The sequence below is a fragment of the Mustela nigripes genome, chromosome 4 (genome assembly GCF_022355385.1).
Source record: "Mustela nigripes isolate SB6536 chromosome 4, MUSNIG.SB6536, whole genome shotgun sequence".
NCBI lineage: Eukaryota > Metazoa > Chordata > Mammalia > Carnivora > Mustelidae > Mustela > Mustela nigripes.
In genome coordinates this window covers 14,651,609-14,671,441 of record NC_081560.1, presented here as the reverse complement: position 1 = coordinate 14,671,441, position 19,833 = coordinate 14,651,609, and the positions used below count along the sequence as shown (strand labels likewise).

The 19,833-nt window shown below is 44.9% G+C and overlaps 1 protein-coding gene across 1 annotated transcript in view; it reads right to left on the bottom strand.

The window, feature by feature from the left end:
- Positions 1–19,833, bottom strand: part of KIAA1549 (KIAA1549 ortholog) — a 135,451-nt gene that overhangs the window by 52,987 nt on the left and 62,631 nt on the right. Inside the window, exons 8-10 of the mRNA XM_059397493.1 lie at positions 18,835–18,983; positions 9,502–9,679; positions 5,258–5,442 (exon numbers count right to left, since the gene is read on the bottom strand). Coding sequence (XP_059253476.1) covers positions 5,258–5,442; positions 9,502–9,679; positions 18,835–18,983 — 512 coding nt within the window. The remainder of the gene's footprint in view (positions 1–5,257; positions 5,443–9,501; positions 9,680–18,834; positions 18,984–19,833) is intronic.

Here is a 19,833-nt window from a genome sequence, read left to right as displayed (position 1 = left end):
TAATACAACTGGTCTACCCTGACAAACGTGCCAGGGTTCATGCAAGAAACAAGCGTATGTATGTGTCAAATGCTTCATTATTTTGGCTGTTGGCAGTTATTATAAATACCTACGCATTCTTGGCTATCAGATAAAAGCTATGACATTAGATACAAAATTTTATAATTTAGCAACAGGGTGTGACACATGGTAGACCATCTGTAAATACTGGATGACTAAATGAATTTTTAAAAGTCAACTGAAGCTTCAAACTTGCGGCTCTTGTGGAGAGCCATGAAAAAGGGTATACGTCATCAATAACTATATGGCCATCGAAGCCCTGTGGGTTTACTGTTGATTCCCACTAACATCATCAAATATCTCCATTAGATCCTTGCAATTCTCACCAGCAGGGTAAGTCTCCACCTTCTACGACAATAGAAATGTGGCGACTATTCGGTGCTTCTGCACGAAACAAAAGCTATCTTAGAACACCCAGAAGGAAGAAATTAGAGAAAATCTTGCCCTCTCGTGGAATTAGCTCCTTTTGTTTCATCCTTACTTTCCAGAATGCTTTTTCTAGCTTTTCCATTTCTTTAAAAAAAAAAAGAAATCTAGTATTAAATCTGGCTGTATTGTATCCCCAGCTTCCACATGCAGAATAAGCTTCAATCAGTATTTTATAGAAGAAGAGCCACAATTAATTAGTGCCTTCGATATTTCCATTAGGACCCCTTATTTCTGAGGAAAGGAGGCTCTTTTGTTCCTTCTCTCTTTAATATGTCACAGAGGGGACAGCCCGATTGTCCGTGCCCCACTGGAATAACGCCGCCACCAAGTCAGAGCGGGCGGGTAAAGCAGGTCAGCCGAAGAACAGGAGAGATGCCTGATGAATTCTAAAGCACGTGAGCTGTGAACATACTACAGCCCGGGCGGAACAAGACGGAGCGAGTCTCCAGCCCTCCAGGGAGCGGGAGGCCCTGGGAAGAAGCAGTTAAGACGACAACAGAAGTCACAGAGCAGACCCCAGCCGTGCCGTCTCAAAGACAGCGGCATTGTCTTCCCATTTCTTACTGGACGGATGAGATCCGTGGACGTCTCCACAGTCGCCGCGCTGCTTCCATGCGGAAGGCGGGGGCACGGTGTCGTTACTGCCTGTGTCTGCTGTGCCGTCGGGCCTCGGTCACCCTGCAGAACCCCAAGACTCTGCCGCCCCTGGGGGCTGCAGCAGATCGCAGCCAAGGGACCGACGGTGAACTGAACTCTCCACGTATTAGGTGCCACGGGGTCCCTGCAGACACTCAAAGGGCAACCCGGCCACGGGGGACGAGATGAACTTGGCTGAGATGGGAGAAACGCCCGTGGAGCCTCTCTCTTCAGTCAGCTGTCCACACGGCCTCCCGACGCGGTCATTCGGACATAAATGTGTTCAAGCTGCTCTCCCTGCTGAAAACCCTTCTGTGGCTCCCCACTACCTACAGCACCACTGCCCACCGCTGATGTGCCCGACAGCTCCTCCCAGCCTGGCTCATGCCTCCTGTCACCTTTGGCTGTGCCCTTCCAGACGTTTGCTCCATCATGCCCGACGTATGGGCCATCCCCTCCACCTGGGCTGGCTCTCACCTGGCTTCACCTCTACTTCTGAGCTCCAGCCCCAGCCCTGCCTCTTTCCAGGAGGCAGAGGCAGCCCCCCACCCAACGGCGGGGTAGGGGGGTGCGGAGTGGGTCTGCCCCTCCTCCCTGCTTCTAAGATAGCCTAGACAGACTTCCACTGCTGTGTGTCCTTCTCCTTCCGGAAGCCCTCGAACCAGGGACTGCACGTTGCCGGGGCTTGCAACCAGCCTGGCCCCGCTTGGCTCAGAGAAAATGCTCAGTGTTTGCTGAACGGATACGCAGTGACTAAGGCAGCTCCGTGTGGCTGCCCGCAGTACCCACCGGTCAGGAACCATGGTCCCACGACAACCAGAGATCGGACTGTCCCCACGGGAAGGAACAAGTGTGACAGGACCAGCGGCATCTAGCCAATGCCATTCCTCTCTTCAAACAGAACCTCAACAGGGCGATGTGGGTCCAGCTGCCGTTTTCCTGAGACCAGTAAACAGGGATGACTTTAAAGAGACTCCAGATGAAAGAGAAGGGTTAGATTTGGTTTTCTAATGATTGGAAATAAAAAAGGACCCTGTCTCAAAATGTGAGAGAATGGCCTCTCCTTCATACCATATGATCAAACTAATCCACTCCCCAGCCAATCTGAAGAGGCTTCCTGCTCATTACAGGGGGCGGGGGGGGGGGTGTTGGTGGGCACGTGTACTGTCTGCGATGTTGGTAGCTCTGGGATTACTGAGCTCGAGGAGCAGTGAGGCAGCAGCAAGGGGGCAGGGTGAGCAGAATACGGAGACAACAGAGAGCTGGACCAAAGGAAAAAGAAGTCTTGAAGTCCCAGGGGAAACTAGCACCTTTTCAAATCGTCCCAAGGGATGGGCTGGATCAAGGCCCTTCACTACTGCCGGGTAAATCTTAGAAGAAACACTAGTGAAGGAGAAATAGGACTCTCAACTAAACAGAGATCATCCTTTTCCCGTTATAAACACACAACAGAATCTATACGGTAGTTTCCTGTGCCAGCGAAGCAAGGACCACCCTTCTGAAATGCCATGGAAGTTAGGCCCCCTCACCCAGGTCAGAAGACGCAGACTCCCCAGGGACTCTGCCACACAGAAAACCTTCTGACAAATAAGTTGTAAAGACATGCACAGATCCTCCAACACACGCAAAGCGAGAGCAACCCCAGGGCTGGAGTTCTATTTGAAACTCTGTCCACCTGATTTTTTTTTTTAAGGATTTTATTTATTTATTTGAGAGAGAGAGAGAGAGACAGCAAGAGAGGGAACACAAGCAGGGTGAGTGAGAGAGAGAGAAGCAGGCTTCCTGCCGAGCAGGGAACCCAACATGGGGCTTGATCCCAGGATTCTGGGTTCATGACCTGAGTCGAAGGCAGACACTTAACGACCGAGCCACCCAGGTGTCCCTCTGTCCATCTGATTTACAGCAACATCTGGTGCATGAAGATATTTCGGCAGAAAAGTAAGAGAAGGAGAAAACTTGGGGAGCATCCTGTTTTGAACTCAAGGGATGCTGTCCTCTGACATTTGCATGAAGTAACAGATGACAGATGGGCTTTCCCAGGGAGTGTTTAAGTTAGGGAACCTAGAACATGAAACACCTGAATCCATAACCATCTACATTGGGCATCGCTCTCTGCAACCACACTCTTTCACCAGAACAAAAACATTTCCAAACTCACTGTTGATCTTACTAAAATGAAATTCACACTATGAATGATTTAGTGCCTCCAACACTTTTTCCAGGGTTTTCCACGGCACTATCTTGTCTAAGAACAAAACAATCTTAGCACACTCCGTAAATAATAAATGGAGATAGGTAATAAATATAATGTTAATGTACAAAATGCTTCCAATACACTTGATAACCATCCACTTCCAATTTAGTCACGATTTTGCAATTTTACCTAATTCCTAAGAAAAGGAATACTCTTCATTTACTTTTACAAAGTACAATAAATTCAGAATGCTTACTTTTTTTTATTCAGCAGGTGTACCTTCGTAATGGGCAGAATTTTTTAGACCCAGACAGAATAAAGCTAAAAAGTTAACAGACAACCCTTTATCTCTTGTTCTCTCTCTTCCTTGCTTTTTCTTATCAAAGTTCCTGAGTCAAGTACGTTCCTCTAAATGTGTGAGACCCACGGAGGGGGCACATTCACACACAGTGGACGATGACCACTTTCCATCCCTGTGGTAATGGCCTGTCCCCTGATATACTAGAGGTGAACGGCTACTGCATTCTCTTCCAAGGTTTGTCAGGTTTCTTTCGCTCACACCAGATCAACCAAAACTCAATCCTTACCAAAACCTAATGTCTTTGCTCTGAAGCTGGTACGTGACAGTTCAAGATTGCAGAAATCACTGAAACATAAAAGTGAGAATTGCTAGTATTATGAAAACTAAATGGGATGCTTCGGTACGACATGAAAAAGATGTTTAAAAACACACTGCTGTCAAATTCGGTGTAAGTGAACAAGCTCTAGAAGATTACAGAGTTGGGGTGGGATCGGGGAAAAAAAAAAAAACGGAATTTTACAATCAGGTTGCTCGTTTTTCTCCAAAGAAACCCACACTGGAAACTGCATTTTGGTGTTGTTTTTTAATTTTTTTAATTTTAATTTTTGTTTTTGAGAGGGAGAGAGAGAATCACAAGCAGGCTCCGTTGGTGTCTCGGGTGTGGGACAGAGCCCGATGTTGGTATCCCTGATGTGGGACTCAGTCTCACGACCCTGAGATCATGACCTGAGCCTAAATCAAGTCAGACACGTAAAGGACGGAGCCACCCAGGTACCCCAGGTGTGTTGTTTCTTATGAGAAAAACCAAACAAAATCCTCTAAGTAAACCAAGAGTCCAAAAAATAAAATGTTAAAAAAAAAAAAAAAAAAAAGGACTCAGGGGCACCTGGGTGGCTTAGTCATTAAGCATCTGCCTTCAGCTCAGGTCATGATCCAAGGGTTCTGGGATCAAGCCCTGCATTAGGCTCCCTGCATAGTGGGGAGTCTGCTTCTCTTTCTCCCACTCCCCCTGCCTATACTCCCTCTCTCACTGTCTCTCTCTCTCTGCCAAATAAATAAATAAAATCTTTAGAAAAAAAGAAAAAAGACTCGAGGTACATCAAAAGACTGGTGAATACAGACCCACTCATATATTTAAATTAAAATATTTAAGGAGTATAGTATCATTTTTCTAATGATTAGTTGGTCTTGATGAAGGCACACAGTGGCTTTCTGATACAGTGGACAGAAACTAAAGGAGCCGTCCAGTGGTACCGTGTACAAAAGAGACACACAGATCTGAGACAACCTCCTTTGGCTCCTGTTCTTTGAAAATATCCAGGGTGACTATAGATCAGAATTCATACAAAAATGGATGTGATCTTTGAATTAACCATTTCGTAAATAAAATTACAGGAGAACTCAGCACTCGTGACATGGCTAAGCCTTGATAAGGGCTTCATCTTCGCGGCCTATAATTAAGAATACAGAAGAATCGTGGTTCCAGTAAGCAAATGTGAGGCAAAGAGATACCACCACTAAAGCCAAAAAAGTATCCCTCTCAGCTTTCCGCCCCACCGCTGAGCATCGAGAGCCTGAGCTCGGCCTACCCCAGCCCGTGAGACCGCCTGCGTGCAGACTGGGGCTCACCCTCTCACCTTCTGGCGCTGCTGGATGCTGGCCACCGTGTCAGGCTGGAAGTCCAGCTTGTCCGTGCGGCAGAGTTTCCAGTACAGGATGACGACAATCACCATGACCACCAGCACTGGAATGACCACGCCGACAATGACCCAGAGGTTGCTGCTCTGGGACTCGGGGGACGGCCTCTTCACTCTGTCCAAGGCTGCAGGGAGGGAAGACAGGCTGTTCATTAACTGTTCTGCACTCACCTCCCTGACGGCCTGTCTGTGCAGGGAACGTGGCTTCTTCTATGAGAAACCTGGAAGCTCTTCGTCATTTCAGGTTGAGGCAAATGGTTAGACTCTGCAATCTCCTGATGGCCAGAAACACTGCCTAGAGGGACCTTAACGCCCGAGGGACCAGGGTGACATACGGACAGGTCTAAAGGAGCACGGCTCATCTGACGGCAGGGCTAGGTTAATTCCAGGTCTCCTGAGTCCCGGGTACCCCACTGGCTCTGCCCTAATCTCACTGCAGGAACGTTTCCATACTAAAAGGCAGAAATCCCCATAAACGGTCTACCTTACGGGGTCTGCCTTAATTTCTTCACCTGTGTATCTCTCTAAATTCCTGAAACAAGATTTAAGGTACCAGGTGTCAGTTTAAACATTATATGACCTCCAACTTACTTACTCAGAGTTTGCCCCTCCCCACCCTCCTGATCACCTCCCCCCTAACCCCGACCCCGACCACTGCCGCAGCCTCCCAGCTTCCCTGGCCTTGGAGGAACTCGCTTCAAGTGCTCTGCCTTTCTCTCCTTTACCAGCTCCTTTCCTAACCTCCCCTCCTGGGCCTGGGCCCTCGTCTTCTTCATACCGCGCTCATCCTCTCAAAGGACTCAGCTCCTCTTAAAGCTCAGTTTCCAGTTACCAAAATGTCCCCCTCCCCTCTGCCCAACCTTCTCACCCATTATCATCACTTCATAAAAACTGCTCCGTGAGAAGGCGAGTTTCCTCCTTGCCTAAGTTGTTCTGTCCTGGAGGCCTTTGCCTTATAAATGGTACCTTACTATTTTCTTTTTCCAAAGATTTTATTTATTTGAGAAAGAAAGAGAGAGACCGAGCAGTGGGGAGGGGCAGAGGCAGAGAGAGAAGCAGACTCCTGCTGAGCAGGAAGCCGGATGCTGGGCTCAATTCCAGGACCTGGAGATCCTGACCTGAGCTGAAGGCAGATGCTTAACCGACTGAGCCACCCAGCCGTCCTGGTATCTTACTAATTTAAAGTGCATTTTATTACATAAATGTTGTCATCTCTGTTGGGCTGGCAGGAAGGGGGCTACCAAAGATGGCGAAAGTTCCCGCCACAAGACCTGAGCTCGGACAGGAGAACAAAGGCCCAAGCAGGAATCTGAGACCCCCGCCCCGGGCTCCTGTGGACCAATGGGATCCCAATGAGCAGGCGGGATATCCAAATAAGGGAAACTTCCAAAAGACCCCTGAGCTTCCTCCGAGACCCCTTAAAAGCCCCCTCCTCCCTGCCTTGGGTGCGACTTCCGCCACTCTGGATGGCGGAACCTCGCCCGAGGGTGCCCACCTCCTCCCGGCGCAACTTTCCTGGCTCCCCTTCTCCTGAGCCCTGAAACTTCGCCGGAGAGCGTTTTTAATAAATCTTGCCTTGCACCCACTCTGCCTGGTGTTGTGTTTATCTCGCCAGAAAAAACTTTACAATCTCGATACAGTGCACTTTAGTCATTAATACGGTCGTGACTCTGAGTCTTGTCTTTTCAAATACAGTTCAGTCTCCAGGGGCAGGGGCTAAGTTTTATGCTCTTTTCATATTCCATGATGGTTAGCACCTGCCATGGGATCAAAATGATTCTGCTCAAAGATGTAACAACAGGAAAGATTCTCGGCGCTGGTGTACGGGTGGGTTCCGGCCTCTGAGACACCAGGGAGCCGAGCAAGCAGTCCACAGCTTGAGTGCCATGGAGGAGGCACAAATTACACAGCAGAGACCACACGGGAAATGGAAAAAGGGACAAACTATTAATCTTATCTTTAAATTTGGCCTGAAGAGCGTCTATACACGTAGCTCATTTTGCATGAAAACGGACAACACGGGAGGGACAGAATCAAACCAAGGAGCTGTGACAACCGGATGCTCTTCTTAGTTCTGACCTAGGAACACCCAGGAGGGGCCCAGATGGACCCAAGCAGGCCCGGCTCCCAGGGTCGACAGCTGCCCGGGGCTGAGCCTGACGCCGGCCGAGGCTTCCAATCCCTTGGATCTTTATCCTGTGGTTTTTAGCAGGAAACTGAGGGAAGAGAGGTGCAAACAACAGAGGGAAGGAGCTTCAAAAGCTAACACCCTAGAGTAACTCATCTTCTTTCAGAGGCTTAGCTGGACTGGGGCACCTCTCCTACAATCGAGACATCCTCGACGAAGACATGTAAGTAAGTGCTTCGTTATTTTTTTCTCACTGCTTTGAAACAGAACACACTAATACACAATCATATCTCAAATACACAAACCACCAATGGACTGTTTGCTTAGACTCTCCGCATCATCATCTGTGAATGTGACAAAGCGTGCCCTTGAGCCCTGGCCCTGCTTAGATTCCAGGGACAAGGACAGGGGTCACAAAGAGCCTTCCGTTACCGAAGATCACCGTGAAGCTGTCATTTTATAAAGGTGCCTTCGCGGCCTACGTGTTCTTTGTAAAGAACTTTTCAATATTTTCTGATGCTCTATTCCTTCTAAACACTTACTTATCCCTTTAATGTTGGGAGCAAATATGGCCGAGCTCCGACAAGGATTGCTCTCTGGCTCACAGGCAAAAGCATCCACGTCAAAAGAGCCATCTGGGGCGCCTGGGTGGCTCAGGGGGTTAACCCTCTGCCTTTGGCTCAGGTCATGATCCCAGTGTCCTGGGATCGAGTCCCGCATTGGGCTCTCTGCTCAGCGGGGAGCCTGCCTCCCCCCCTCTCTCTCTGCCTGCCTCTCTGCCTACTTGTGATCTCTCTTTCTCTGTAAAATAAATAAATAAAATCTTTAAAAAAAAAAAAAAAAGCCGTCTGGTTCATAAAGGAACAATTAGAGAAAGACACTCTTCTGTGTCTCTCCGTTTTCTTAATTTTAAATGCCCAGAATCTGGGAGTTGAAAACTAAGGCACTGGGAGCAACCGCTGCCGGAGGCAGGAGCCAAGAGTCTTCCAACAATAATACAGAAATATCAAAATACCTCTTTCTAAATTGTGAAGTACTGCGAGGACCGGGAGGGAGAGAAACAGCACTGAACCCGGTAAGGATCAAGGACTTCTTTGTGTTGCAAAACTCAGCAGGAAGCCAATAAATGCAGAGGGCACCTCCCAGCTTCCTGTGTGACTAACTGTCCCCACCAATGTCAAAATATGACAGGCAAGATTTCGGAATAAATAGAGAGAAAACAAGTTATTTTAGGTAAGACAAAATTTTTTAAAAAGAGACATAGTACAGGAGTAGGGGGAAAATTGTTACAGTTAACTTAAGGTAACTCACTCTAACCCTGGAGATACAAAATGCTGGGCAGGGGAACAGCTGTGCAAGCTACAAGTACAAGCAGTTGAAATAAAGGACTTGGCAAGTAAATTTTAACAACTGACACTGCGGGGCACTGGAATGGCTCAGTTGGTAAGGCATCTCAAGGTCCTGGGATGAAGCCCTACCTCAGGCTCTGGAGAGGGGGCTCTCAGCGACTCTCAGGGGCTGGAGGGGGGAGGGGCTCAGGGGGCTCTTGGAGAGGCTCTCTGGCTCTCTGCTCAGTGGGAAACCTGCTTCACCTTCTCCCTCTACCCCTCCCCCCACTCATGCTCTCTTGCTTCCTCACTCTCAAATATATAAAAATTCTTTTTAAAAAATGACATTTTAGGGGCCCCTGGGTGGCTCAGTGTGTTAAAGCCTCTGCCTTTGGCTCAGGTCATGATCTCAGGGTCCTGGGATCAAGCGCCACATCAGGCTCTCTGCTCAGCGGGGAGCCTGCTTCCTCCTCCATCTCTCTGCTTGTCTCTCTGCCTGCTTGTGATCTCTGTCAAATAAATAAAATCTTTAAAAATAAAATAAAAATAAAAAATGACGTTTTATTCAAGTGCCACATAATAAATAATAAGGGTTTAAGACATTACTCTATGCACACAAGAATGCTTTAAATTCAGATTTCATTGTTAGGGAAGAAACAACCACCAAACCTGGCTTTTGATGCCAGCACAGCACAGAGAGCACTTAGGTCTATGTGTCACACACTTACGTTGGGCAACAGCACCTTGAATGCGGTAACCCAAGATAATGGCTGCTCTCTGGATATCTATCTTGTTAATCAGATCTGAAGACCTGACTGCACTGAGTCTTTCTCCATCTTGATCCTCCACAAAGTAGATGAGCTGCACAGGATTGTCTTCTCCCTCTAGCCTTGACACGTTGACCATCTGAAAGATAACAGAAACCATTAGCATTTTTGAAGCTCCTATTTCCAGATGCCCTGGCTCAGGGCACCCAGTCTTGACTGTGTTATTCAGGATTCATTCCAATGCTCATAATGAGCTTGTGACACCATTCTGGATCCCAGAATCCCCACAATGCTCTTTCAATGGGAAGAGGGACAATGAATGTTACTCTGTACGGAATAACAAATGTGCCTCATCTTGCTCAAAATAATCCCTGAGACAAATGGGCAAGTAGGACAGAGAGAACACAGAGTTGGCCAAGGCCACGCAGTCTTTAGCTGAGACCGACCACGTCCAGCCTGTTATGGGAGAATGCTGCTGTTCTCCCAACATGAATCATAAGGGCTGTGTGCATCCCTGGTTCTCAGAAACTATTCCTGGTTTCATCCAATCTCACCCTGAATCAGCATTTTCTCTTTTTTTAAGGCACAGCTTCTCAACCTTGGTACTACTGCCATTTGGGTTCAACAGGGGGCTATCCCAAGTATCATAGGATATTTAGCAGCATCAATGTCCTCTACTTACTAGATGCCAGTGCCAACAGCCACACCTCCCTCACCAGCTGTGACAACCAAAATTGTCACTAGACATGCCAGATGCACCGGCAGGGGGCATAAAATCACCACCACTTGAGAACCACTGCTCTCGGGATTATAAATTCTTCAACACCCCACTCTCAACAACGGATTAATCACAAAGATGGAGAATCAGTAAGGAAACAGCAGACTATAGACTAAAGGAACCTAACAGACATTTATGGAACATTCCATTCAGTATCAACAGAAAACACATTCTCCTCCAGCACCCATGGAACATTTTCTAGGATATACCATATGTTAGGCCACGAAACAGTCTCAACAAATTCAAGACAACAGAAATTATATCAAGTATCTTTTCTGACCACAACAGTATGAAAATACAATCAATAATAGGAGAAAGTTGAATATTTCACAAACACATGGAAATTAAACAGCACACTCCTGAAAATACCATTAGACCAAAGAACAAATTGAAAAGGAAATTTTAAATATATCGAGACAAATGAAAACAGAAATACAACATACCAAAATTTATGGGATATACCAAAAGCAGTTATAAGAGGGAAGTTTATAGCTATAAATGCATACATTAAGAAAAATGAGATTTCAAGTAAAAAACCTAGGCATCTAAGAGACTCAGTCAGTTAAGCATCCAACTCTTGATTTCAGTTCAGGTCACGATCTCAGGGTTGTGGGATTGAGCCCCACATCAGGCTCCATACTTAGTCGTGAGCCTTGAGATTCTCTCTCACCCTCTGACCCTCCCTCCTCTAGTCTGCTCATAGTACACGCTCTCACTCCCTCTCTAAAATAAATAAATAAATAAATCTTTAAAAACAAAAAACAAAAAAATAACTTTTACACCTCAAGGACCTAAGAAAAAAAGGAAAAACCTAAGTCCAAGGTTAGCAGAAGGGAGAAAATAATAAAGATCAGAGCAGAAATTAATAAAATCAATAACAGGAAAAATTACCAAAACTAAGCATTGGCTCTTTGAAAAGAAGCAAAATTGATAAATCTTCAGCTAGACCAAAGAAAGAACAAAGAAAAAGGTGGACTCAAATGAAAGTTATAAATGAAAGAGGAGACACTACAACAGGTAACAGAAACATAAAGGATCATAAAAGAATACTTTAAATAATTACACAACAACAAAATGGATAACCCAGGAGCAATGGATAAATTCCTGGAAACATACAACCTACTGAGACTGAATCAGGAAGAAACAGAAAATGTGAACAGACCAGTAAGAATTATGAAGGCTGGGGACACCTGGGTGGCTCAGGGGGTTAAAGCCTCTGCTTTTGGCTCAGGTCATGATCCCAGGGTCCTGGAATCGAGTCCCACATCAGGCTCTCTGCTCAGCAGGGAGCCTGCTTCCTCCTCTCTCTGACTGCCTCTCTGCCTACTTGTAATCTCTGTCTGTCAAATAAATAAATAAAATCTTAAAAAAAAAAAATTAAGAAGGCTGAATCAGTAATCAAAAACTTCCCCCCCAAAAAACCAGGACCAGATGGTTTCACTGACGAATTCTACAAAACATTCAAAGAATTAATACTAATCCTTCTCAAAAGTTTCCAAAACAATAAAGAGAAGAGAACATTCCCAAACTCATTTTATGAGACCAATATTACCATGATACCAAAGTCTACTAAGGACACTACAAAAACAAAAACACACAAACAAACAAACAAAAAAACACCCTACAGGGCAATATCTCTTACGAATTGGATGCAAAAATTCTCAACAAAATACGAGCAAACCAAATGCAAGAGTACATTCAAAAGATCATGCAACATGGGGCTCCTGGGTGGCTCAGTTGGTAAAGCATCTGAACCTTGGTTTTGGCTCAGGTCATGATCTCAGGGTTGTAAGATCAAGCCCCACATCAGACTCCAGGCTCAGCACAGAGTCTGCTCAGGATTCTTTTTCTCTCCCTCTCCCTCTGCTCCTTCCATCACTTGCACTCATGTTCTCTCTTGCACACTCTCTCTCACGCTCTAAAATAAATAAGTAAAATCATAAAAAAAAAAAATTGTGCACTATGATCAAGTGGGATTCATCCTTGAAATGCAAGGATGGTTCAACAAGTCAATCAGTAAGTTTGATATATCACATTGATAAATAAAAGATAAAAATCATACAATCATCTAAACAGATATAGGAAAAGTATTTGACAAAATTCAATTTCCACTCAAGATATAAACCAGCAACAAACTGAGTGTGGAAGGAACATATCTCCACATAGGAAAGGCCATATATAACAAACCCAGAGCTAAAACTGAAAGTTTTTCCTATATAATCAGAAACAAGGGGTGCCTGGGTGGCTCAGTCATAAAGCGTCTGCCTTCAGTTCAGGTCATGATTCCTGGGTGCTGAGATTGAGCCCCACGTCAGGCTCCCTGCTCAGGAGGAAGCCTGCTTCTCCCTCTCCCACTCCACCTGCTTGTGTGCTGTCTCTATCACTGTGTCTCTCCCTCTCTCTGTCAAATAAATAAATAAATAAATAAATAAAAAATAGAATTGGGGGGGTATAAATAAATAAAATCAGAAATAAGAAAAGAGTGCCCACTCTCAGCACTCCTATTCAATACAATACTATCCTAGCCAGTGCAATCAGACAAGAAAAAAAAAACAAAAGGCATCCAAAGCAGAAAGGAAGATGTAAAATCTGTCACTATTTGCAAGATGACATGATATTATACATAGAAAACCCAAAACACTCCACCTTCAGTAAAGTTACAGGATACAAAATTAATATATTAAAAAATCTGTTGTGTTTACGGGTGTGTGTGTGTGTGTGTGTGTGTGTGTGTGTGTTTAAAGATTTTTATTTATTTATTAGACAGAGAAAGAGAGAGAGATCACAAGTAGGCAGAGACAGCGGGGAAGCAGGCTCCCCACTGAGCAGAGAGCCTGATGAGAGACTCGATCCCAGGACCCTGAGATCATGATCCGAGCTGGAGGTAGAGACTTAACCCACTGAGCCACACAGGCACCCTTGTGTGTGTGTGTGTGTGTGTGTGTGTGTGTGTGTGTGTTTTAAGATTTTATTTATTTATTTGACAGATAGAGATCACAAGGAGACAGAGAGGCAGGCAGAGAGAGAGAGAGGGAAGCAGGCTCCCTGTTGAGCAGAGAGCCCGATGCGGGGCTCAATCCCAGGACCCTGGGATCATGACCTGAGCTGAAGGCAGAGGCTTTAACCCACTGAGCCACCCAGGTGCCCGTGTGTGTGTTTTTTAAGTAGATTCCATGCCAAGTGTGGAGCCCATTGCAGAACTTGAACACATGACCTTGAGATCAAGACCTGAGCTGAAATCAAGAGTCCAATACCCAACCAACTGAGCCACCCAGGTGCCCTTATGTTTTCTCTATAATAATAATGAAGATTTTGAAAAATAAAATAGTACCATTCACAACAGCATCAAAAATAATAAAATACCTAGGAATAAATTTAACCAAGGAATTAGAAGATCTGTACACTAAAAACTATAAGACACTGATGAAAGAAATTGAAGACACAAATAAATGGAAAGATACTTTGTGTTCATGAACTGGAAGAATTTGTTAAAATGTCCATATTATCTTGGGGTGCCTAGGTGGCTGAGTTGGTCAAGCATCTGCCTTTGGCTCAGGTCATGATCCCAGGGTCCTGGGATCAAGCCCCACGTTGGCCTCCCTGCTCAGCAGCAAGTCTATTTCTCCCTTTCCCTCTGCCCCTCTGCCTGCTTGTGCATTCTCTCTCTCTCTCAAATAAATAAATTTTTTTTTAAAAATGTACATACTACCCAAAGCCATCTACAGACACCACCTCTGTAGCCATCTAAATTCTAATGGCATTTTAGAAATAGAAAAAATAATCCTAATATTCATATGGAATCACAGAAGACCCTGGTAACAAAGGAGCCAAGAATACTCAATGGGAAAAAGCCTCTTCAATAAATGGTGATAGGAAAACTGCATATGCACAACCAAAAAAATTAAACTGGGTCCCTATCTTATATCACTCACAAAAAATAACTCCAGGGGCACCTGGGTGGCTCCGTCAGTTGAGCATCTGCCTTCCGCTCAGGTCATGATCCCACGGTCCTGGGGTGGAGGCCTGCATTTGGCTCTGCTCACGGGGGAGCCTGCTTCCTCCTCTCTTTCTGCCTGCCTCTCTGCCTACCTGTGATCTCTGTTTGTCAAACAAATAAATAAAAATCTTTAAAAAAAATAAAAATAACTCCAATGGAAAGTTTTAAATGTAAGACCTGAAACCATAAAACTCCTAAAAGAAAACATAAGGGAAAGGCTCCTTGACGTTGGTCTTGGCAATGACTTTCTAGATATAACACTCAAAGCACAAGCAAAAAAAAGAGCAAAAATTAACAAGCAGACTGTATCGAACTTAAAAGCTTCTGCATAGCAAAAGAAAGACTCAATGAAATGAAAAGACAACATATGGAAAGGGAGAAAATATGCAACAAATCATATATCTGATAAGAGATTAATATCCAAAATATATAAGGAACTCATACAACTCGAGAGCAAACAAACAAATAAAAACACACCCAAACTCTTTGATTTAAAAATGGGCACAAGAGCTGAACATTTTTCCAAAAAATACACACAGCCAACAGGTATATAAAAAGGTCAAAATCACTAATCATCAGAGAAAAGTAAACCAAAGCCACAATGAGGTATCACGTCACACCTGACAGAATGGCTATCCTCAGAAGAGATGGGTGCTGGGGAAAGGGAGCCCTTGTGCATGGTTGGTGGGAATATAAATTGGTGCCAGCATTGTGGAAAACAGTATGAACTTTCCTCAAATAATTTTAAATGGAACTTCCATGTGATCCAGGAATCCCACTTCTGGGTATACACCGAAAGGAAGTAAAATCCACTATCTGAAAAGATATCTGTATTCCCCCAGCCCTGCCCCTGCTCACTGCAGCATTATTTACAACAACCAAGACATGGAAGTGACCTAAGTGTCCATCCATGGACAAACGGATAAAGAAGATGTGATGTGATATGCACACACATGTGCACACAAACACACACACAAACACACACACACACACGCAGTATCATTGGGTCATAAGAAAGAAGGAAATCCTGCCATTTGCAACCACATAGACCTGGAGGGCATTATGCAAACCGAAATAAGGCAGACAGAAAGACAATCACCGTATGCTCTTGCTCAGGAGAAATGGGTGATGGTGGCCAAAGGGTATGAACTTCCAGCTGTAAGATGAGTAAGTTCCAGGGGTCTAATGCATAGCATAGGGCCATAGTTAACAATACTGTTTTATATATACTTGAGAGGTGCTGAGTATAGATCTTAAAAATTCTCACCACAACCAAAAAAATTCTTACCACATCCAAAAAATAGTCATGGATGTGTTAACTAATGTTATTGTGCCAGTCACTCTGCAATATATACATATATCAAATCATCAATTGCACACTTTAAACCTATATGGTATCATATCAAGTATCTTTCAATGGAGCTAGAAAGTTGTACACAAATTCACAATCACTTAGTCAAATAGTGCTTTGATTTGTCTCAGAACTGATCTCCCTCTGGTGCCCTCTCATATTAGGACTTCAGAATCTGGGATCCTTGCTGTATCACAGTTTTACATAAATATATGTTTCTATTTTGTTGCTGTTTCTCTAATAATATGCAACAATTTTACTGCCCCTTGAGATTCCAGCAAAATGCAGGACTACTGTCAACAACGAGTCCAAGCCCTCTATTTTGCATAAGCAATTTGAATTTTTGGTCTCTACATTTGCCATTGGCAAAACGCAGCTGCTACTTTTCTAGCCACGTGTACAGAATTGTAATACGGCCCTGCGTTCTGTACACGGCTGCGGGACTCCTTCTTCCCCACTGGAAACTTCTGGCAAATCAACAACTTCATGATTTCACTGTGAATGCCTTCTTCCAGATAATTTTAAAAGATCCTTAACAAACAGGTCCAAACTCTCATCCCTGGGGAATCTGTTCTCCAGGGGAGAAGGACTCATCTATCCTGCCCTTTGTTTGCTATGTCTAGGCTCACTCCCTGACCACTTCTACTCCCTAACCACCTACTCGCTCCCCAAACTGGGCGGTAATGATTAATTTTTTATTAGCCCTGAGAATGGAATACTATCGAAGGACTATGTGAATGTTTACTACACTGAAAAAGTTTTGATACCTTTTAGAAATGGTTTCACCTGGCAGTAACCAAGTTCCAATGTATTGGGGTATATAATTAAAGATTCTATAAACTCATCCAATCTAAAAGCAACAATCAGTAAAATCTAATTCTAGATCCTTTCTAGATGACTTATCAGATTTATATCTGGAATCCATACAACCATAGTAGGATGGAGTCATTATTTTGGGCAACGTTTTCAATTTCATTTTTAAAAATTATTTTCTGATTCAAATCACATGTTCACTGTACAAATTACATGCTCATTGGAGAAATTCTGAAAACACACAAAATGTGTAAAAAAAAAAAAAGATGAAAATCACCTGAAGTTCAGTCAACCAAAGAAAATTACTATAAACACTGTGGCATACTTCCATTATTTTTTTCATAGGTTTCATATCAATATTCAGATGACAGCGCATGCATTCTTTGGTAATCTTTGTTCACCATATCACTCAATAATTTATTAATTTATGTATTTTGAGAGCGAGAGAGAGTGAGTGGGGGAGGGGGCCAGGAGGGGAAGGGCAGAAGGAGAGGGAGAGAGAGAATCTGAAGCAGGCTCCACATTGAGTGTGGAGTGGGGCTTGGTTTCTCCACCCTGAGATCAAGACCTGAGCTAAAATCACGAGTCGGATGCTTAACCCACTAAGCCACCCAGGTACTCCTCAATAGTTTGGTTTTTTTTTTAATGACAATGGCCACCTAACATTCCAACATACAAAGATTCACTATAATTTATTTACTCATTCTCCAACTGCTGGTCATTGAGGTTGCTCTCATGTTTTCCCTTTTACAGATGATATTTCAATGAAGAGTCCTGAACTGTTGCACATGAATCCTTGTCTAGTCTCCACATTGGGTTACCCTAAGGGGGGGGAAGATGTGGGGCGCAGTCCCAGTGCAATCCGTCAGGTGGCACCGCTGGCTAGGGGTGGCTTGGTTCACTTCCACAGACCTCACACTCCTACCTGAGGGAAGTTGCACAACTAACATAGCACTTCCTTAGGTAGTTTAATGAGGTCTCTGTTTTATGTGCATAAATTCGCCTCCACCAAGACCTTGAACTCTACGAAGCCAGAACTGCTAAATAAGGCAAGGCTTTTACAAGTCATTTTAATTTCTTCTTTGTTTAATGCTTATTTAATGTTATTCACAATTTTTCATTAGTTTTTTAAAATTTCTCTATACTCGACTATAGCTGGCAAAGGAACGACTGTGGGAGAGGGAATCCAAAGCAATGCTGACGGGGAAAACTTGGTAAGAGGGTCACAGGACAATGACGCCAGCTCAAGGCAAACTCCCGCCACCCCCATCCAAGTCAGATGCACACCTTTCCCTTTGATGCCCCTGCACCCCCGGGTTTCACCAGCTTTCCTGTCTCTGCGACGCCTTAACTTTAAAGATTTTTTATTTTTATTTATTTGTCAGAGAGAGAGCACACAGGCAGGCAGAGTGGCAAGCAGAGGCAGAGGGAGTAGCAGGCTCCCAACTGTGCGGGGAGTCTGATGTGGGACCTGATCCCAGGACACTGGGATCACGACCTGAGCCGAAGGCAGCCGCTCAACCAACTGAGCCACCCAGTCATCCCTCGACGCCTTAACTTTAAATATCCCGTTTTCCTAGCTCTAGAGGTCAGCAGTCAATAAAGAAAAACATCCAAAACATCAGAATTCACATTGAGATGGGAATAAATTACAGCCCCAATCTCCAGCTCTCTGTGTGCACTTGCATTTCTGATGGGTCACTTTTGGATTCAAGTGGATCTGTTTTCCGTGGCCTTCCTGCTAGTTTACAAAATGGACTATAGGGTGACGGATGGTAACTAGACTTCTTGCGGTGGTCGTTTTGGAGTGTATGCAAATATCAAATCATTTTCTCGTCCATCTGAAACTAACATAATGTCACATACCAATTTTATCCCAATTGAACCAACAGCAACAAAGTGGAGATAGTTGGGTAACATGAAACCACCTGCACTGGCTGGAGGCAAAGAGGATCAAGTGCTCAAGGGAGGACACAAAATTCTCCTCTCTCCGATCCCTTAAGGTCTCTTGCAGAGGGATGATTTATAGCTATGATGTGATTAATAATACTTACCACTGCATTAAATTGACTACGTTTTTGGTGATTAAAAACTACTCCAAAAAACAAGGTCATGTTGATGGCATGGCAACCCAGTGACACAATTTTCTTGCCGTGCTCCCCACGAGTCTACGGGTCTACGTGTCTAGACTCTGGTCGAACTGAAATGCTACCACTCTCACTTACTACCAGATAGAGTCCTCCGTCCCCATTAGAATTTTCTCATAGCATCTTCCATTTGCGTGGAAATTCCGTGTGTTTTTAGACAAATCTCTGCTCCCTCCTTCCCTCCTCCCTTGGCCTTCTTAAGGAGTACCTGCACCACGCTGTTCCCGGCAGCGACGGTGGCCCTCCTCCACATCCGCCTCCGCGTGGACACCTCGCTGAGCAGCTGGGCCAGCTTGCGTTCCATCTCGGCCTGAAACACTTCATTCTGGAGCTGCTTCTCCACGACGCCCAGGAGAACTACATTTACAAAATGAAACACACACAGGCCCCGAAACAAGTTAGCAGCGGAGGAAAAATGAGCGCGTGCGGAGGACAAATTAACATAGGATTCCTATCACGTGCCCCTGCCTCGAGAGGAGATCCTAGGGAGAGAAAGTGAACATGAACAGGGTCCTGGGGAGCCAGGAAGTGCTGCTCAAGGGTCTTATTTACAGTTCCAAGCTCTTACACAGACTGGTGGCCAGAAGTCCCAGGAACTCAGCGGCATAGAAGCTTTGGAGCTGAGAACTCCCATACACGGGCAAACATTTTATCCATCCTTATTTCAAAACTTCTGGGGGCGCCTGGGTGGCTCAGTGGGTTAAAGCCTCTGCCTTCGGCTCAGGTCATGATCCCAGGGTTCTGGGATCGAGCCCCACATCGGCTCTCTGCTCAGCGGGGAGCTGCTTCCTCCAATCTCTCTCTCTCTGCCTGCCTCTCTGCCTACTTGTAATCTCTGTCTGTCAAATAAATAAGTAAAAATCTAAAAAAAAAAAACCTTCTGGAAATGCTCTAGTGCATATCTCGTCTAGTCTCAAGACTTAGATGCACAAACTCGCCCCAGATAAGGGTGCCTGTCTGAAAAATATCTGCTGTAAACAAGATTATCAAACAGATAATGGGCTTGTCAGCATACGGTCGAAGGAAAGACCCGTGGGCTTTGCAGCCAGAACCGGCTCAAATCCGCCCGGAGATAGACAAGGGACGAGTCTCCTAAGTGCTAGGAAAACGATCTGGAAAATGGGGCCACTGCACCATGCAAAGAAGTGGAGCCTTTGCACGGGATGTGAAGCAAGGAGAACCGACAGGGTCTGAGAAACCACAGCCG